General features: G+C 34.4%; 1 protein-coding gene across 2 annotated transcripts in view; it reads left to right on the plus strand.

The window, feature by feature from the left end:
* The window catches only part of YTHDC1 (YTH domain containing 1), a 36,244-nt gene extending 18,887 nt beyond the window's left edge, over nucleotides 1-17,357 (plus strand). Inside the window, exons 8-17 of one of the 2 annotated variants that reach the window (XM_032334469.1) lie at nucleotides 52-160; nucleotides 244-361; nucleotides 6,677-6,761; nucleotides 7,796-7,962; nucleotides 10,438-10,520; nucleotides 11,790-11,826; nucleotides 11,899-11,962; nucleotides 12,069-12,131; nucleotides 14,118-14,252; nucleotides 16,340-17,357. In XM_032334469.1, coding sequence (XP_032190360.1) covers nucleotides 52-160; nucleotides 244-361; nucleotides 6,677-6,761; nucleotides 7,796-7,962; nucleotides 10,438-10,520; nucleotides 11,790-11,826; nucleotides 11,899-11,962; nucleotides 12,069-12,131; nucleotides 14,118-14,252; nucleotides 16,340-16,564 — 1,086 coding nt within the window. In that variant the 3' untranslated portion in view covers nucleotides 16,565-17,357. The remainder of the gene's footprint in view (nucleotides 1-51; nucleotides 161-243; nucleotides 362-6,676; nucleotides 6,762-7,795; nucleotides 7,963-10,437; nucleotides 10,521-11,789; nucleotides 11,827-11,898; nucleotides 11,963-12,068; nucleotides 12,132-14,117; nucleotides 14,253-16,339) is intronic. The other variant, XM_032334470.1, reaches the window with a different exon arrangement.
* Nucleotides 17,358-17,956: the final 599 nt, after the last annotated feature.

Genomic DNA, 17,956 nt, shown 5'->3' on the forward strand with positions numbered 1-17,956 from the left:
AAAGATGAAAATTTGCATTAATTTCTGTCTGATCTTGTATCATTTGTGTAGGGTGTTTGGTCCACGCTGCCTGTAAATGAGAAGAAATTAAATGCTGCATTCAGATCCGCAAGGAGTGTTATATTAATATTTTCTGTCAGAGAGAGTGGAAAATTTCAAGGTAAAAATAAAAATAATTTGGCTATATAAAAATATCATTTAAATTAGCATCTATATTTTAATGTTGTGATTTGATTCCCTTAGGATTTGCAAGACTTTCTTCAGAATCGCATCATGGAGGATCTCCTATACATTGGGTGCTGCCAGCAGGAATGAATGCTAAAATGTTGGGAGGAGTTTTTAAAATTGACTGGATTTGCAGGTAAATTACACTTTAATGGAGGTAATAAAATTTGCCCTTGTTTTAAATGGGGTAGTAGTTGGGAGTAATGTTAAAACTCCACAGTTGTTTAGTTTTTATCTATTCTTTGTGATTATTATTCTTTTTTGGGCTTTGTTCGTAGGCTGATTTGGATGCAAAAAACTTTAGCAGTGTTAAAGTGAAAATACGTTGATATGTTTTGCTTGTCTTATTCACTGTCTTCATAAATACAGGATGTAAAGGGCAAAGGTTTATTTAGTTAAGAGCTTCATGTATTTCTTTTGTTCTCTATATTAGTAATACAGTAAGTAATTAGTTTGTCATGAATTAGTTGCTTGAAATGTTACCTGGATCTATATGATTTTAGTGATTTAATATGTCATTTAGTAACTGGAATAGGAAATTAGTAGTCACTCTTCAACTTGGCTAACATTTTGGAGGTGACGAATTAAGTTGTGAACAAGTGTTTCTTAAGAAGTTAGCAAGTCATGTTTAGTTGGTATTATGGTATTTTGAAGTTGATATAATTAAGATTAAGTATGCTTATTAGAAAAATAGACTCGTTTTGAGCACTGGGTTATTACCACTATTTTTATGTTCTTACTGAATGATTGTGCGTTGTTAAAAAATGATTAAGGAAGTAAATTTAGATGATAAAAACTTTATTTAACACTTCACGAAATGGTCAGTGTCCTGTGGAGAACTACAGAATGGGGCAGAAGGCAGGAAACTTTTACAGGATAAAGAATAAAGAACAAGAAAGAGCCAAATAGAAAATGGTTGGATAGGGCTATGTTGTCAAGCTGTTTGGGATGAGAAAGCCTGAATTGAGGTGGCTTGGTGTTTGGGGGTTGGCAGACTGGATATATTGCATTTCTGGTCAAACCGAGCACTTAGAGGGATACAGAAGTTAAATCTAAGCTTCAGCTTGCTGACATGGCACCTTGGGCACGAACAGTTACATCCTGGAAAGTTATTTTAACATAAAAGGGTAATTATTTGAGTGAGTTTTATATGACATGCACACATCTATTGCCTATAAAATTAATTTCAGTTAAAAAAATTTACCCAAAACAGACCATATGTATTTTTTTTTTTAAGTTAAAGTGAACTTAGGTGTCAGATTTTGATAGAAATGGAGGAATTGAATAAGAAAAAGAATGAAAAGTACCGATCATGTTCTGGAAGGCAAACTAGCAGAAGGAAGAGCATGGAAACACAAAGGGGCTGAGGAGGTGGGAGGGTGGGGGCTGTGTGAGTGGGGGAGAGGGAGATACCTTTTTTTATGAAGCAGATAATAAAGAGAACAAAAGACAGAAATGAACAGTAATACTGGCCAGCCTAAGCAGTTAAACTTTTTATTTATGGGACAGTGAAGGACTCTGTAGTTACATGGGCAACAGTATAGTTAAAATTAGTGCATTAGGTTGATTGTTGGTGCTGTAGCAAAAAGCTGTCTGCATGAAAATATATCATTATTCCTCATTCCATCCATAATTTCTATAGGGAAAAATTAGAAGCAATCTAAATTCTTCCATATAGAAAATCATTAAGTAAATTATGGTTTGTCACTTAAATGTAGTATGCAGAAGTAGTTATCTGTGTAACAACATGCAAAAACATAACAGTGTGTATTATGTTGGAAGGCGGTGTTAGGGTAGTGAGACTGTAGGTGATACTCCCTTACTCCCAGGGTTTTTAAATATAAATTTATGCTTGTTTAGAAAGTAAGGTTGTAATTAAGTTACACTTAAATTATAATAAAAATTACAGTATTTAAAAATCTGGAGACACTTCATAGAGAAAACAGGGCGCTTACTATTTCTTAGCAGATAGACTGGCTTGCTTATTTATTTATTTATTTATTTATTTATTTATTTGGATAGCTATAACTGTAAAGGCCCAAGAAGTTTGTTAGTTTGTGGTTTTATGATTAGAAATGTTGGTGTTACTGGAAATGATTTGGAAATGATGATGTCCTAGTATTAGGAGACAAAATAATTAACTTACTTTTAAACCTGTTGCAGCATATTTTGTTTTGACCGTAATTTGTTCTGTTAACCTTCATTTCCATATTCTTAATAAGGAAATTTGTGTATTTCAGAAGATGAGCTTAGTTTGTTCATATATTATTGTCTTCCTGTTCTTCTTCATTGACTTATTGGCTATTTTACTAACTTGTTTGAAATGTGTACACCAACAGAAGAGGTACAAACCCAAAAGTGGATCCTACTAATGTTTTGTACAAAATTTTGGATAGTAAAGGTTCCTTATTGTATTTAAGTTTTAGGTTTACCTGGACTTTTTCTTTCCTTTTTTTTTTTTTTTTTTCTTCTTTTTAAATTAGAGAGTGTATGAGTGGGAGGGGCAGGGAGAGAGGGGAAGAGAGAATCTTAAATAGACTCTGCCCTAAGCCCAGAGGCCTGCAGGGGGCTTGATCTCACTACTCTTGAGGTCATGTCCTGATCTAAAACCAGTAGTGCTTCACTGTGCCATCCCATGCTCCGAACAAATATTCTTTTATTATTATTATTTTTTAAGATTATTAATTTGAAAGAGGGAGCATACACACATAAACGGGGAGCGGACAGGGAGAAGCAGACTCCTTGCTGAGCAGGGAGCCCAACGCCAGACTCGTTCCTGGCACCCTGAGCCAAAGTCAGATGCTTAAACGACTGTGCCACTAAGGCACCTTCTGAAAAATATTCTTAAGTAAAGTTACAACTTTAATTTTCTCTATATATAACTTTAATTTTGAGAATACTCAGCACTTATGTTCAAGGCTAGTTTTATAATAATTAAGAGTTCTGAGGGGCTTAGAATATTTATTACATTGGTATTTCCTTGGGCTAAGTCTTTTGTACTCTTAATTTTTCATTATAAAATGACAGTTACGTTTGACTCTGTTAAAACATCAAATGTTAAGGCTTTGCTGTCAGTAACAATAACTGCTATCAGTATTTTTCTTTTGAGATAGAATAGTTACGTTAGACTTATTTAAGTACCCTTTGGATTTAATAATAATTAGACATAAGTTTCTTTGTGTGTGGCCCCAAGATTACTTGAATCAGTATCTGGTTGTTAAAAGGCCAAATCTTGAGACACACCCAAACTGATGAATTTCCTTTTTTGTTGTTGTTTTTAAAGATTTTATTTATTAATTTGACAGAGATATAACATGTAGGCAGAGAGAGAAGGGAAACAGGTTCCCCGCCGGGCAGAGAGCCCAATGAGGAGCTTGATCCCAGGACCCTGAGGTTATGACCTGAACTGAAGCAGAGGCTTAACCCACTGAGCCACCCAGGTGCCCCTGAATTTCTTATGGCTTAGGTATTTTGTAGACAAACTGGAGTTTACAACCAGATGGTGCATGTTAGCCATTAGGAGAGGAACCACAAAAAAATGACTTACTTAAGTTGTCAGTGGGAGTTAGTTTAAAATAAGGCTGTACTATATGAAATGTCATTCATCCAGCATTAAGTCTCCTGATGATGTTTTATGGTCACTCCTTTAATGTCCATTCCAGATAACCCACTTTCTCTTTTAGAATTTTTCCATTACTCCTTTTAATTTTAATAATCTAACACTATCCAGTGTATAAGAATCTTTGTACAGTTGTATGGTCTTTTGTTAAATTGGCTTCCACTTAACCAAGCCTCTTAAATCAGTAAGTTTCTTCCATGTTCGCTGGAGTACTCACAGTAAAGCTTAGGATGCTTATTCTATAGTTGTGATGACCATGGTCCTGCAGTTTCTCTTAATGTTTCTGAGTCTTGTTTTGCCTAGGGCCTCACAGTTCTTGGCTGATATCGTTGTAGAGATTAATTTGTCAACACAGAAAAGTGTCTCTAGAACCTGGCTAGTTAGAACCAGTGACTGAAGATTAATCCCAAATGGCTCAACCAGCTCAAACGTAATGGTTTTACTTTGGACCTTCCAGTATTCCATTGCTAATATTTAAATAACACTGATAACTTTGTGCAGTAGTAGTTCGTAATTTTCCTGTATTTTGGTGGCTTGTAGGTTATTTATTCCTTTCCTATAACTGATTTTCCAACTGGCAGTTTAGAGGAAAAATTTAAGAGAGTATTAAAGTTAAAAGAATTGTTAAAGATTTTCCTTTGGATACTCTAGACTTTGGTATAGACTTGTTAGTGATAGTCTTTTTTTCTTTTTAACCTCTGATAGCCTGAAAAGGTAAAAGAAAAAAAAAAAGGCATGTATGTAGATATTTTGTATATGTGTACGATACATTCTTAGACAACTCTTGATTTGTGAAGTAAAATGAATGTCACACTAAGAATTCAAGCTTTTTATGAGCATTTCCACTACTCATAGGCCACTTCCCCAGTATATGTTCACATCACCATCACCACAGAGCATGCCACCTTGTTACTTTGACTTTAGATAAACATTTCTTTTTTTCCCACGTTACAAAATTTGAGCATTCTGTATTCATCTTGAAGAAGATTTGTGTAAGATGAGAATAAATTGTTACATAGCTTATCTGCTGAATCAGGTTACTTGTGTTTTTTCTTCTCTGTTATACCTTTGCACAAGCTCTCTCATTGCTTCATCTGGAACTCTTCCGTAGCTCCTAACTTTGGCTTTCTTGGGTCACTTTTCTTCTAGGAAGCATTTTTTTTTTTTTTTTAAATTTTCTTTCTCTAAAATAGATACGGCCATCCATATTAAAAACAACAAAACTTGTCTATTCTTTTTGTGGTACCCATTGTTTTTCCAAAATAATTTTGTGTGCTCATTCTTTTTTGATAATTCTAGAAGAAAATTTAGAAATGCAAGCAGCTCTTTTTTTTTTTTTTTTTTTTAAATAGGCTCCATGCCCAGCATGGACCCCAGGATGGGACTTGAGCTCACAACCCTGAGATCTCAAGACCTGAGCTTGAGTTGGCTCCTTAACTGACTGAGCCAACCACCTGGGACCCTTCAAGCAGCTCTTCGTATTTTGCTTATCTTTGTTTGTCTTTGGGCTGAGCAGTTTCATGTGTATTGTAGATACAGTAAATAGTTCTTTAAAGTATTTAATTTGGCATTACTTCATGCACATATAAATAAAACTTATCAGATACTGTTAATTTGATTATTTCTTGACAGTTAACAGGTATTATATATAGTGTTTGCATTCAGCATTGTGCTAGGTTGATAAAGAATATAAAAATAAAGGATATCTTTTTTATGTTGGTGAGACCATTTTGCCTTGTGATACAGAGTTTAGAGCCAGGATTTAAAGTTAAGTAGGTACTGTACCATAATGTAAGTGAAGGGCATAATTAATGTGTGCAGATAGATGAATTCATAAGTAAATACTCATATTATCAAGAGCCATTCCATGGATGGTAGGGAATATGGCCTTATTGAAAGGGGGAAAAATGGGGTGCCTGGGTATTTCAGTCAGTTAAGCGTCTGCCTTTGGCTCAGGTCACGATCTCTGGGTCCTAGGATCCAGCATGAATCAGGCTTCCTTCTCAGCGGGGTGTCTGCTTCTCCCTCTCTTTCTCCTCCATCCCCACCCCCTCATCCCCGGTCATGCTTGAACTCTCTCTCACAAATCAATAAAAGATTTATTTAAGAAAAGGGGGGTGAGGGACGCCTGGGTGGCTCAGTTGGTTAAGCAGCTGCGTTCGGCTCAGGTCATGATCCCAGCGTCCTGGGATCGAGTCCCACATCGGCTCCTTGCTCAGCAGGGAGCCTGCTTCTCCCTCTGCCTCTGCCTGCCATTCTGTCTGCCTGTGCTCGCTCTCTCCCCCCTCTCTCTCTGATAAATAAATAAAATCTTTAAAAAAAAAAAAAAAAAAGAAAAGGGGGGTGACATTTGAATCTGGGAGAGCAGCGCTGAACCAAGGATGATGGGTACTATTTTTAATTTGGTATTAACTGTCTGATTAAGTTCAGCTCTTTGTTGATTAGATAATAAAAAAATTTTTTTGAGTACTCAGAAGCTAGAGATAACGAAACATTTTATATATTGCTTTGCAATATATATGAAATGTAGGTAGTGATACTCTTGTTTCTAAGCTGAGGAAACTCGGGCTCAGAGAGAAGGGAGAGCTGGAATTTAAACCTAAACTGAGTTTCTGAGCTCATGTTGTTAAATACAGTGTTTACTTTTTTTTGAGGACACTGGAATGTGGAAAGAACACATCTCTAAAGAGGCTCTCTGGAGAATAAGTGCTATTAGTCTAAGTGATTCTTTAAATTTCAGTCACATTTAAATCAAGATTAATTGCTGAAGTATAGTATATGGTCCCTAAAAGTTTCTGCAAAAGAATATAATTGACATTACTTTGTATTTAGGCGTGAATTACCCTTCACTAAGTCAGCTCATCTCACCAATCCTTGGAATGAACATAAACCAGTAAAGATTGGACGTGATGGACAGGTTTGTTGTTATAATTGATTATTTAAAACATACACTTAATCAGTCCTTTTAGATATTTTTATTGAAGGACATTTCTAAGCCATTTTTGAAAGAATTCATGTTATAGATTAAGGGAGAATATTTGGAATTCATGATTACTGTGATTTTGACTGTTTAGTAAGAACTCCATGAGTGTTGAAAGACAGGCATCTTTATATGGCATTTTCATTAAATACCAGTTGAAACCCTTTTGAAGAGAAATTCTTGTCCTGATTTTTAATTTTTTTCATTATATTATTATTATATTTTGTATAATTTTTGAAGTGCCATTAGAACATCTTTATTGAAGTTTTCTGACTAGAAGGAAGCTGTATGAAAAGTATGTGTACCTAGGTTTTCAAGTCTACAAATGAAATTAAAAGTGTGGTGGTTTAAAATAAACCAAAATCTTTGACTCATAGGTTCTACTCATAGTAGAATATGTTTCTATTCATAGTTTCTACATGTAACTTTGACAAGAAGTAGTGTGCTTTCATTGCTCATAAATGAACTGTTGGTAGTTGAAAATAAAAATTCATTTTAAAAAGTCCATACTTTAGTATCTCTTTGTAGTTAATATTTTAGTGTAGGTAGCAGTTCTTAGTTATCAAAGTTGTTCGCACACACTAACATGTTTTTCCTCCACTGTGTTAAGGTAGATAACCCTGTCCTGATATTTTTGTATTTTGCACAAAGAGATATTCCTTTGTTTGTAGAGGACAATTGTAACAGAGTTTTAAGCAACTGCATAGGTATATTAAACTTTGGAGATTCTACAGTTTTAGTTTTTACCCTTATATAAGTACATGGAACACTTTAGAAAGGTGTTTTTTTTTTGTTTGTTTGCCCCCCTCTCCCAATCCTTTGAAGGAAGTTTTTGGAATCCTGTATGGTCATCAGCCTTGAGAAGGAAGTCTCCAAGTCAGTCTATTTTTGTTCTTGTCCTTCAGGAAAATACAAGTCTATTGAAAGTTTCTTCTGTTTTCTTTTTGTAAATTACTACTTTCCTCTTCTAGGAAATTGAACTTGAATGTGGAACCCAGCTTTGTCTTCTATTTCCCCCCGATGAAAGTATTGACTTGTATCAGGTCATTCATAAAATGCGTCACAAGAGAAGAATGCATTCTCAGCCCCGATCAAGAGGACGTCCATCCCGTCGAGAACCAGTCCGGGATGTGGGAAGGTTAGAAACGTTCTTTGGACTGATAATAGGCACATGTATCAGAATAACATGATGGAGGAATGTGATTCGTCAAAAGTTTGTCCTGCGGTAAAGAAGAAAGAGAAAATCCTCAAATCAAGCTGCATGGACTAGTTTGTGGCTTCATTGAGGATTTCACATGGTCACCTTGGTCTCAGTCATTTTTCAAGAGGAAAATGGGGATCTTTCCTTATGCAGAAAAAATTATTTGCTAAAGAGTGATAACCAGTTTAAATTAGATAATATTCTGATTATACAATGTATACAATTGAAATGAGGTAGGCCTTTGTTGCTCAGAACAGGCTAGAAAGGAGGAAGAGGAGGAAGTCTTTATTTGCAAAAATTGTTAATATTTTGTAAAAAGCCTTTTCTTTCAGGTGTGTCTCTGGATAAGCCTTATCAGATATGGGACTTTTATAAAGGATCACTAATGTTTTTTCAGAAGATGACGCCTCATTTAGAGGATAAAATGTTTTAAGTTATTTTGATATTCAAGAGGAGCATTATTGGGACTGTTTCAAATTTTACCATCGTGATGTGTTAACCCCATTGCCAAATATTCTCTAACATGTACCCAGTGAATTCACACATCTTGCTGAGCTTCTGAAAACAATAGGTTCTTTCCAAAGGGGATCAAGTGGCCCTGGGAGACCCGGCAACAAACCGAAAAGAAGGGCTGTTGCTGTGTCTGTTTACAACTTTCCAGATGCTGGCAGTACCTGTGGACTTAAAGTGTTTTTTAGAGGATCGCCATGGTTATTGATCACTACTTTATGAACTAAGCAGCATTTTCCAGGAAAAGGGGGTTTAACTTGTTACAGAATTGGAGAAGTCTTTGCAAAGGACTGGTTTAAGCCCTTCCACCCAGCACCTTTCCCTGTGTAGATTTGCATACAGCTAAACCTAAAATATTCTGCTAAAGACTGTTGGATGTATGGTTGATGGGATGAAACGTTTGGTTAAGTTTCCTTTTGGTGGAAACATCCTGTGGTAGGTACAGATAATCCAACAAGAGTCCCCATTTCTTTGAGCTTAAAAAGGACACTGTCGAGTAGGTAGGAGGAAACCTGGCAGAGCCCCCTTATTTTTGGCCTTAAAGGACTGAACACCAAGATGTCTTTTGAAGTTTTAAGCTAAGAGGTTTCCAGTGCAATACAATATATACAAGTGAAGTTTTTACCTCAGTTTTGCAATGGACTGCAAACTATACTTATTACACCACTACACCTTCTCTCAAGCCTGCCAGGGCCTCCATATATGTATGTGGCTTACAGCTTACAGTCAGTAGTTGGACTACTGTATGAACTGTTACTATCATGTTTTATACCGGTCGTAAATGCACTCCCCAAACTACAGGAAAGCGGTATGTTTATTTTTTAAACCAGCTTTTAATTTTCTTAGTATTATTTATTGTAGATGCAACTGTTTTTATTTTGTTGGGGGGTTTGGGGTTACTGCACTTTGCAGTTTGAGTGAACTTGTGTTGGAAAAGTTAATGAAAGCAGTTGATAAAGAAGTAGCTGGAAAACTAGCGATGCCAGGTTATTATAGAATTTTTATTTGGCATTAAGGGTAAAATATTTATTACACAGAAAACTTGGAATTTTTGTTTTTATTTTGTGTAGTTCTTTATCAAATGCTAAATAAAATGAAGTGTATTTATGATGTATTACATTAACCCTTGAGATTTATGGGAGACCATAAAGAGCAGCCCTCTGTAGATAGTAAAATTTCATCTTCTAAAGAATATATTTTGAAATTGTTTTATGAACTCTGTTAAAACTGCCCCAGCTTTATTTTAAGGCATTGTCTCTAGAAAAAATTCCCTTAATTCTAAATGTTATTAACTAGAAATTAGTTTTTCAAAGTATTAAGATTTTCAAAACTTTCCTGTAAAGTCACTATAAGTATCAGATTTTCTGTATGATCATGTGAAAAGCATAATTTTGTGCAAAGCAAAAAGAAATAAGAATTCTTTATTTTGTTTAGACTTCTAAAATGATACTAATAATTTTGAATATATAGATTTTAGAGTTACCTGTTGTGTGTAATGATGATAGTTTTTTTTTATTTCCTTGCTTTTTCACCTGAATGGAGACTTTATTTGGGAAAGTATTTTGTTAAACTGGATATTTACATTAGTTTGAGGGCCGCTCATTTACTTTTGTTTAGAATACTAAAATTGATTTACGTGTTTTGAACAGTCTATTTCCAAGTTTTTCATCATAGGAGGAGGATTATAGAGAATATTTGTTTCCAACAATACATTCAAGAATTGATTTATAATAATTAGAGGAATTAAAATTTAGAAATTTTAAAATTTGTTAGCTAGAAATTAGGATGTTATTTTAAAGGAAATAATGGGCTTTTCTTTGTACTTCTGTCAGAAACTCTTGCATTGCTGTTTGTTGTCCCAGCAGTTTTTGGTTTAATTTCTAATGTGTCTAATTTGTGTAGGCGTCGACCAGAAGATTATGATATTCATAACAGCAGAAAGAAACCAAGGATTGACTATGCCCCTGAGTTTCACCAGAGACCAGGTTAATATTTTATAATCCTGCAGATATTTGACTTAAAATTATGAAACAACAACAACAACAACAACAACAAAACATTTATTACAATTCTGTAGTTCTAAAAGTGAGAAAACTTTAGGACATGACTACTTAAGCCATAGGAGATTATCAATAGCTGTCACTTAAATTCTATTTTGTGAAGGCTACCTAATCTATTTTAGTGTGACTCATTATCATAATCTGTTAATTACCCAATGTTGCTAATTTATAATTATTAAACGAGTGGAAACTGCACAAATGTTTTAACGTTAAAAGTGGTTAGGGAAAGCAGTGATTTTACACTTTATTCTTTTTATTTCCTGTTATACTTAGTATCTTATGTGGTAAATAGCTTTAATTAGACACTGAAGTTATACTATATTTTTCTAAATAAAATCTTTAACATCATGTTTTTAGAGAGGAATGAGAAGTACTTGTTTTGTAATCTACACAGCAGCTTTTCAGCTAGTCGTTCCCTTACCAGAGTTAAAAAAGGTGAACCGTATTTAAGAGAAGATACTTATTTAGTAACAGTAATACACATAGAAATTAGGCAGTTTGAAAATTGGTATTAGCATTATAGCATTTTTACATAACCAGTGGCTTGATAAACCTCATTCTTACCCAAAATGGGATATTCTGGAGAGTGAAATTATTTTTCCACAGTAACATGGCCACGCAAATGTTTTCACACTTTAATTTGCTGAGTCTTTACTAAAGAAGGGGAGAAAGAGTATTTCTTTTTTTCACTAAGGTTCTTCACTTAAAATGTATAATTTCATTTTTGTGACTTTTGCAGTTCTGTTTTTCTCCCCCTTAAGTTTGCATTTTTTAAAACTATCTGGTTGACTTAGCAAAACTTGTGTATACCTAAGATGGAAGGTAAACATTTGTTTTAAGGAAGTCCTGTTACAGTGTCCTCAAAGATAATTCCTCTGCCCTTACTTTCCTTATGGTGCAGAATGAAGAAATTTTCTATCTAGCGAGAATTGGGGTGTGGATTTAGAAGATTCATATGAAAACCTCTCTAGCAGTTTATAATTCTGTGATATCAGTAAGTTATTTAGTTACTTCCTAGATTATCATGTAATCTGAGAAGAAAATCTGAAAATGGAATAATACAATAATAGCATCACTTAATAGCATCACTGTATTTCATGGGAAGAATTGAAATGAGTGGTAAGGAAGGTTTAATTATAATGCCATAATAAAAAATATAAATTTGATTTACTAAAATGCTTGATGTTTGAACAGGGTATTTAAAGGATCCACGATACCAGGAAGTAGACAGGTAAGTTGGGTTCACTCTTGCTTAGTTCTAAATTACATTCTTGGAACTAGTTTATGAATTACCTGAATTTAGTTTCACAAATCTTATTCCCAACAGACGATTTTCAGGAGTTCGCCGAGATGTGTTTTTAAATGGAGTAAGTATTTTATTTTATGTATTTAATGTTCGTAAAACCAGGATCTGATTTACTTTCTAGTTCTGGATGTAATTTTTATTATTGACATTAATATTTTTCATTTTAGTCCTACAATGATTATGTGAGGGAATTTCATAACATGGGACCACCACCACCTTGGCAAGGAATGGTTTGTATTCTTTTTCTGCAAATTATTTAATTTCATTCACAGTTCCATATATTTTGAACGCTTATTTGAAATGTGGTTGTTACAGTTACCCATTAAGAGACTTAAAATATGTATCTTCAGTGATAAATAGTTGGGGGACTATTTTTAAAACTAAAGATTAATAATGATTTGTGTTGTTTCAAGTTTATTAAGTGTTAGGGTTTTTTATTGTAGTGGTTAGTATTGCAAACTGCCTGGGTTCAAATGTTTTCCCTTCTCAACTCAGTGACCTTGGACAAGTATCATAATATGTTTCTTAGTTTTTCTTATCTGTAAAACTCAGTGAGCATTTGTTCATTCTTTGGCTCATCGAATATTTAGTGTCCATTCTGTGCAAGGCACTCTGCTTTAGGCTGCGTTGGTGAATGAAATGGATAATGTGTCTCTATGGTTTGAAATTTAATGAATATCAGTGTTGACCTCATGGGAGTGTAGAGAAGATAATTTACAAAATACATGTAAAGTTTAGCATAGTGTTTGATCCCAATACTCAGTAAATTCTTCCTATAAAATAAGAAAGAACCCCGGAGGTCTTTACACTTTCATACCCCTGGGTGGCGCAGTCGATTAGGCGTCTGATTGTTGGCTTCTGCTCAGATGGTGGTCTCTGTCTAGGTCATGGATCTAGCCCCGTGTCAGGCTACATGCTCAGCATGGAGTCTGCTTGGGATTCTCTCTCCCTCTGCCCCTCCTACTTTTGCTCTGTTTCTAAAATAAATAAATCTTTAAAAAAAAAAAAAAATAAGGTTAATTAAATCCTGTGCATAATTTTTTTTCCTGTGCACAATTTTTAGTTTTTCTTCTTTCTGTAAGAAAACTGAAACTTCTTAGAGTATCTTTGAAGGTATTGAGGATAGCTAAAACATTAATTCCTGAGAAATAAAAAATTGGGGAATGTAAGTAGTTCTTATTATGTTTTTTTCTTTTCTTTTTTTTTTTTTTTTTTTCCTTTAAATGCTTCCTGTAATATGGCCTCTTCATCTGACTTACTTCACTTAAGGTACTGTATGCAGATAGATAAATTGCTTTCCTTTAGATTCTGGGAAATTAAAAAAAAATTTTTTTTTTTTAAACTAGACCGGTCTGGTTTAATTGCACAATTGGATATTAATATACTGTTTTTTTTTTTTTTAAAGATTTTATTTATTTATTTGACAGAGAGAGATCACAGGTAGATAAGAGAGGCTAGCAGAGAGAGAGAGAGAGAGAAGCAGGCTCCCCGCCGAGCAGAGAGCCCGATGTGGGACTCGATCCCAGGACCCTGAGATGACGACCTGAGCCGAAGGCAGCAGCTTAACCCACTGAGCCACCCAGGCGCCCCAATTTTTAAAATTTTTAAAAAGAATATTATCTTGGTGCTAACTAGGAAAGTAATCTTTGATTTGCCCTTAACTCATTTTATAATGGCATTTAAAAATTTAGTAGGTCCTGGAGGTTTTTTTTTTTTTAAAGGGTAGATGTTTGATTAGTGGTTAAGATGATTGATTCTAGAGCTGGATGCCAAATGTCCCAACTCCACCTTTTTACTAGCAGTGATTTTAAGCAAGTTACTTAACCAGTCGCTTAGTTTCCTTTTTTTGTAACTAGAATAACCAACACCTATCTCATTGGGTTGATGCGAGAATTAAATAAGATGTTTAAAGTGCTTAGGACAGTGCCTAGCTTAGTGTAAGCACTGTATACTGATTTGTTTTGTTGTGTTCATATTTAAATGATACGGTATGAAAGTGTAAGCATGTTAAATCTTAATAGATGTATAATTAGTTTGTTACATGTTTTCAGCAAGCACATAAAGAGGGTATTTTGAAGAACCTTAATGTCAAAGTAAATGGATCATACAGATTATTAAATTGTTTGGGATTGGTAGTTTGTATAGGGAAATTCTAAGAATGGTTTATTTGCAAGGATATTTGGTAGATGTTTATGGAAGTGGTTTTCTTTTTTTAGGCTCCTTATCCTGGAATGGAACAGCCTCCACATCATCCTTACTATCAGCACCATGCTCCGCCTCCTCAGGCTCATCCCCCTTACTCAGGCCATCACCCAGTACCACACGAAGCAAGATACAGAGATAAGCGAGTAGTAAGTGCACGAGAAGGCTCAAGTTGAGGGAACGACTTTGAATTCTGCTGATAATTTAAATGGTTGCTAGATTATGTTGAGTGGTAGACTGTTTCATATTCTTACTGCTGTTTTGAAGTGATTCACAACTTTTTTTTTTTTAATTTTTTTTTATAACTTTTAATTAAAAATGGGTCATCCCTTTGGATTATTTGAATAGACTATTTCTTTTCACTGATCAAGGAGTCGGCTCAAGTTGTGGCAACTTTTCTTTGTAACTCTTGGTTAATATCAGAGATACCATATAGTAGGATATTTTCTTTCGTACAGGAGTCTTCAATTATAACTGTAATTATTACTGCCAATAAGTATTTCTAAGCTTTCTGTATATGTGGACTCCATTTTCACAGGATAGATGTTTGTATATTAAGTTAGTTAATAGGTTATCTCTAGTCTCATTTAGTTACTTGTTTCTCTGCCGAATTTAGTTGGTTCACCTCGTCTGATTCTTAAGATGATGCTAATAAATGACAGATGCTAAGAGAGGCAGATGAGTAATTGTCCTTTAGTAATTACTGGTTGTAATAATTTAGTATGGTTGATTTGGAAAGTTTTTTTGATCAAAATGGTGAATTAAAGCAATCTCTAGTTAGAGATGTCTGGGTTTTCATTAGACTAGTTAGATAGAGGTTGTTAATTAAGTGATTAATACCCATTTTTTCCCCCCTAATAGTACTTGTGTCTTTTAAAACTGAAATTATCTCCTTGTACTTTTTATTGCAGTTTCTTTGTGTGTAAATTTGATAGTCTTAGAAAGGTAGTTTGGTTGTTAAGGTGGGATGTGCAGTCTGGAAACCCCCGACCTCCTCCCCGCCGCCGTCCGTGACATGATGAATTTTTTGGCAGGGCCAAATAAACATTCTTTATCTTCCCACTTTGTTGAAGAGCATGCAAATTTGAGAGTAGGCCAGAGTAGCCCAGCCTACCTTTGAGATACTTTTATTTATTTTCTTATTCTCATAAAGATACTGATTCTTCAAAATTAAATCATTATGATCTTTAATATTCAGTGAAACAATTTGAGAATCCTAATTGACTAACAGACTTATTTTTCAGTCACACAGGAAGAGATACATAGTCTCTATATGATAAAATCTTAGTTGTCTAGATGGGTTGTGGTGTTTTTAAAAATGCCTTTTATAAATGATTACATAATTTTCAAAATAAGGATTTTTCCTATGATTCTTTTGTGAAAGGATACTTGCCCTTTTTATGTAATTTTTTGGTTAGTGTATATATTTTATGCTAATATTCATGTATTCATTGTAAGAGGTAAGGTGGAATTGTGTTTTTGAACCTTATATTCTGAATATTTGAGCTGACTTGAAAAAAGACCGAGTTTAGTAAGTAATAGTTGAGAGAATAAGAGTAGAAAGCCGCGCAGGGATCAAGCTTACAAGTAGCCATAGTGACAACTTGGACCTCACTTAGACAGTTGCTCATCTTACCCTCTCTCGTCATCCTCAGCCTTTTATGTATTATTAGATCTGTGTGGAGTAGTCTTCGCAATCTTACTAAAGTACTTATTTTCTTAAAATTATGTCCTATTTCAAAAGTTGTCATTAGCATTGCTTCAGTTTGAAAGAATATCTGGAATATAAGAATTCCTGATTTTACCATAAGAGGGCAGAGTTGGTTCAGGTTAGTTTGTAGAATTAAAGAAGGGGAAAAAGAGTTCACCTGTTGCAGAAAAACATTGATGATAATCAGCATAGTTGGCTTCAGGCTTGTATCCATGTTGGCTGATAGTCATCTCTAGGTAATTACTTTGGCCTAAATCTTATTAAAAAGATTGGATGGAAAAGTCATTGAAGTTACAGAGCAGACTGCACGAATTGAGTTCCAATAGATTTGAATAATTTCTGTTGTAGGTTTCTAGTAAGACATCAAAATCCTTTTTCTAAGCAGTGTCAAAATTGCATTTTGTGAGTTAAGGCATTAGTGCATTTTTCTAGATATTTTCTCTATCGTACAGTAATTATAATATAGGGGCTCATAAGTGCCTTTTTTTTTTAAACCTACCTAACCAATTTTTTAACCTTTTCTAGCATGATTATGACATGAGGGTGGATGATTTCCTTCGGCGCACACAAGCGGTTGTCAGTGGTCGGAGAAGTAGACCCCGTGAAAGAGATCGCGAGCGAGAGCGAGACCGCCCTAGAGATAATAGAAGAGACAGAGAACGAGATAGAGGACGTGATAGAGAAAGAGAAAGAGAGCGATTATGTGACCGGGACAGAGACCGAGGGGAGAGAGGTCGATATAGAAGATAATGCGCTTTTGGAAGCACTGATTGTTTAAAGATAAAAAAAAATCTTGTATTTTTTTTTTTTTTTTAATTTTGTGTGTGTTTACAAGTAGTAAATTTATTTTCAGCGGTCTACTTAAAGTTCATTGTGTAGAAGGGATTATTATATCCCTCTTTGTTCCAAGCATGCAGTATAATAAGAACTGGAAAAACTCAAATCCTCCAAAAATGCACAGTTGACAGTTTGAGTTGACACTTTTATTGGAGCAGAATGGAACAGTCCAAGAATGTAGATATTGATTCATTCTCCGTAAATGTTCATCTGCTTATAGTATGTTCATCCTAGAGTTATTATTTTGTTTATTTGTTTTCTTTTTTTCGGATCTTGATTGATGACTGCCATGATATTTTGCTTTGATGTGTTTCTAAATGTAGTTGCACACGGTTCAGTAAAAATGCTGCTATCAAGTATGCAAATATTGAAGTATGATGGTTTGACAGTATGGCAGTGTTGTAGCAGCCTCTTTGTTTCTCCCTTTCCCTCTTTTTTTTATCTTAAAAAGTCACTTTTTATTTTTCTTCAGTCTTCAATGATGAGAGCAATATTAAGAAGACATTGCTATCTAATTTTTAATCTTTTTAAATAAAAAATTCCTATGTTCAGTAGCATGGTTGATGCTGTCGTTTAGCCTTCCCCTCCAAACTGTATACATTGGCTTGGAATGTTCACAACTTGCGTGTGTGGCAGCGGAAGATAATTCCCATATTCTACATTGCTACTGTTTTGTATAAAATAAATTGGTAAAGATTGACACTTATCTGTTGTACTTCTTTCTTGTCTGGATGCAAGTTTGTTTTCTTATGCATTCGTGGACACAAAATAACGCTTTGTTTTAGGAACTGTAGGAACCCTGGTTGCTCTTCACCTTTTTTTGCATATTTTAGCAGAAGTGATTGACCTAGGCCAGTTATGTTAAAAGCTTAGTTCTGTTTCTAATGTAAGAACTAATGGTACTTGCTGGGATTATGTTGATATTTGGTTAAGTATTTATTCTTATAACATTCTTGGATCTACTCTGGTGACAGGATTATTTCCTTATTTCAGGCTTTCTGTTTTCATCTTTGATAAGTGAACAACTTTAAAGATGTTTTTCTATCTTTTAAAATCTACTTCTAAATTAACCTCTTACACATAACATCGTTTAAGTTAACCATCAATCCTTCCCAGTGGTAACAAGCTGTATAAAATAAATGGCCACACAAGAATATAGTTTATGAATATAGTTTACAGAAGACTTTGTTGCATTTCAGTTTCTTGAGTTATACCTGAAATTTTGGCTTTTAATAAGTTGAATATTTAAACATTTGGGATATTTAAATATATGACCCCCTTGGAGTCTGTACCAAATCACGATTG

Source organism: Mustela erminea, chromosome 2 (assembly GCF_009829155.1).
Source record: "Mustela erminea isolate mMusErm1 chromosome 2, mMusErm1.Pri, whole genome shotgun sequence".
Lineage (NCBI taxonomy): Eukaryota > Metazoa > Chordata > Mammalia > Carnivora > Mustelidae > Mustela > Mustela erminea.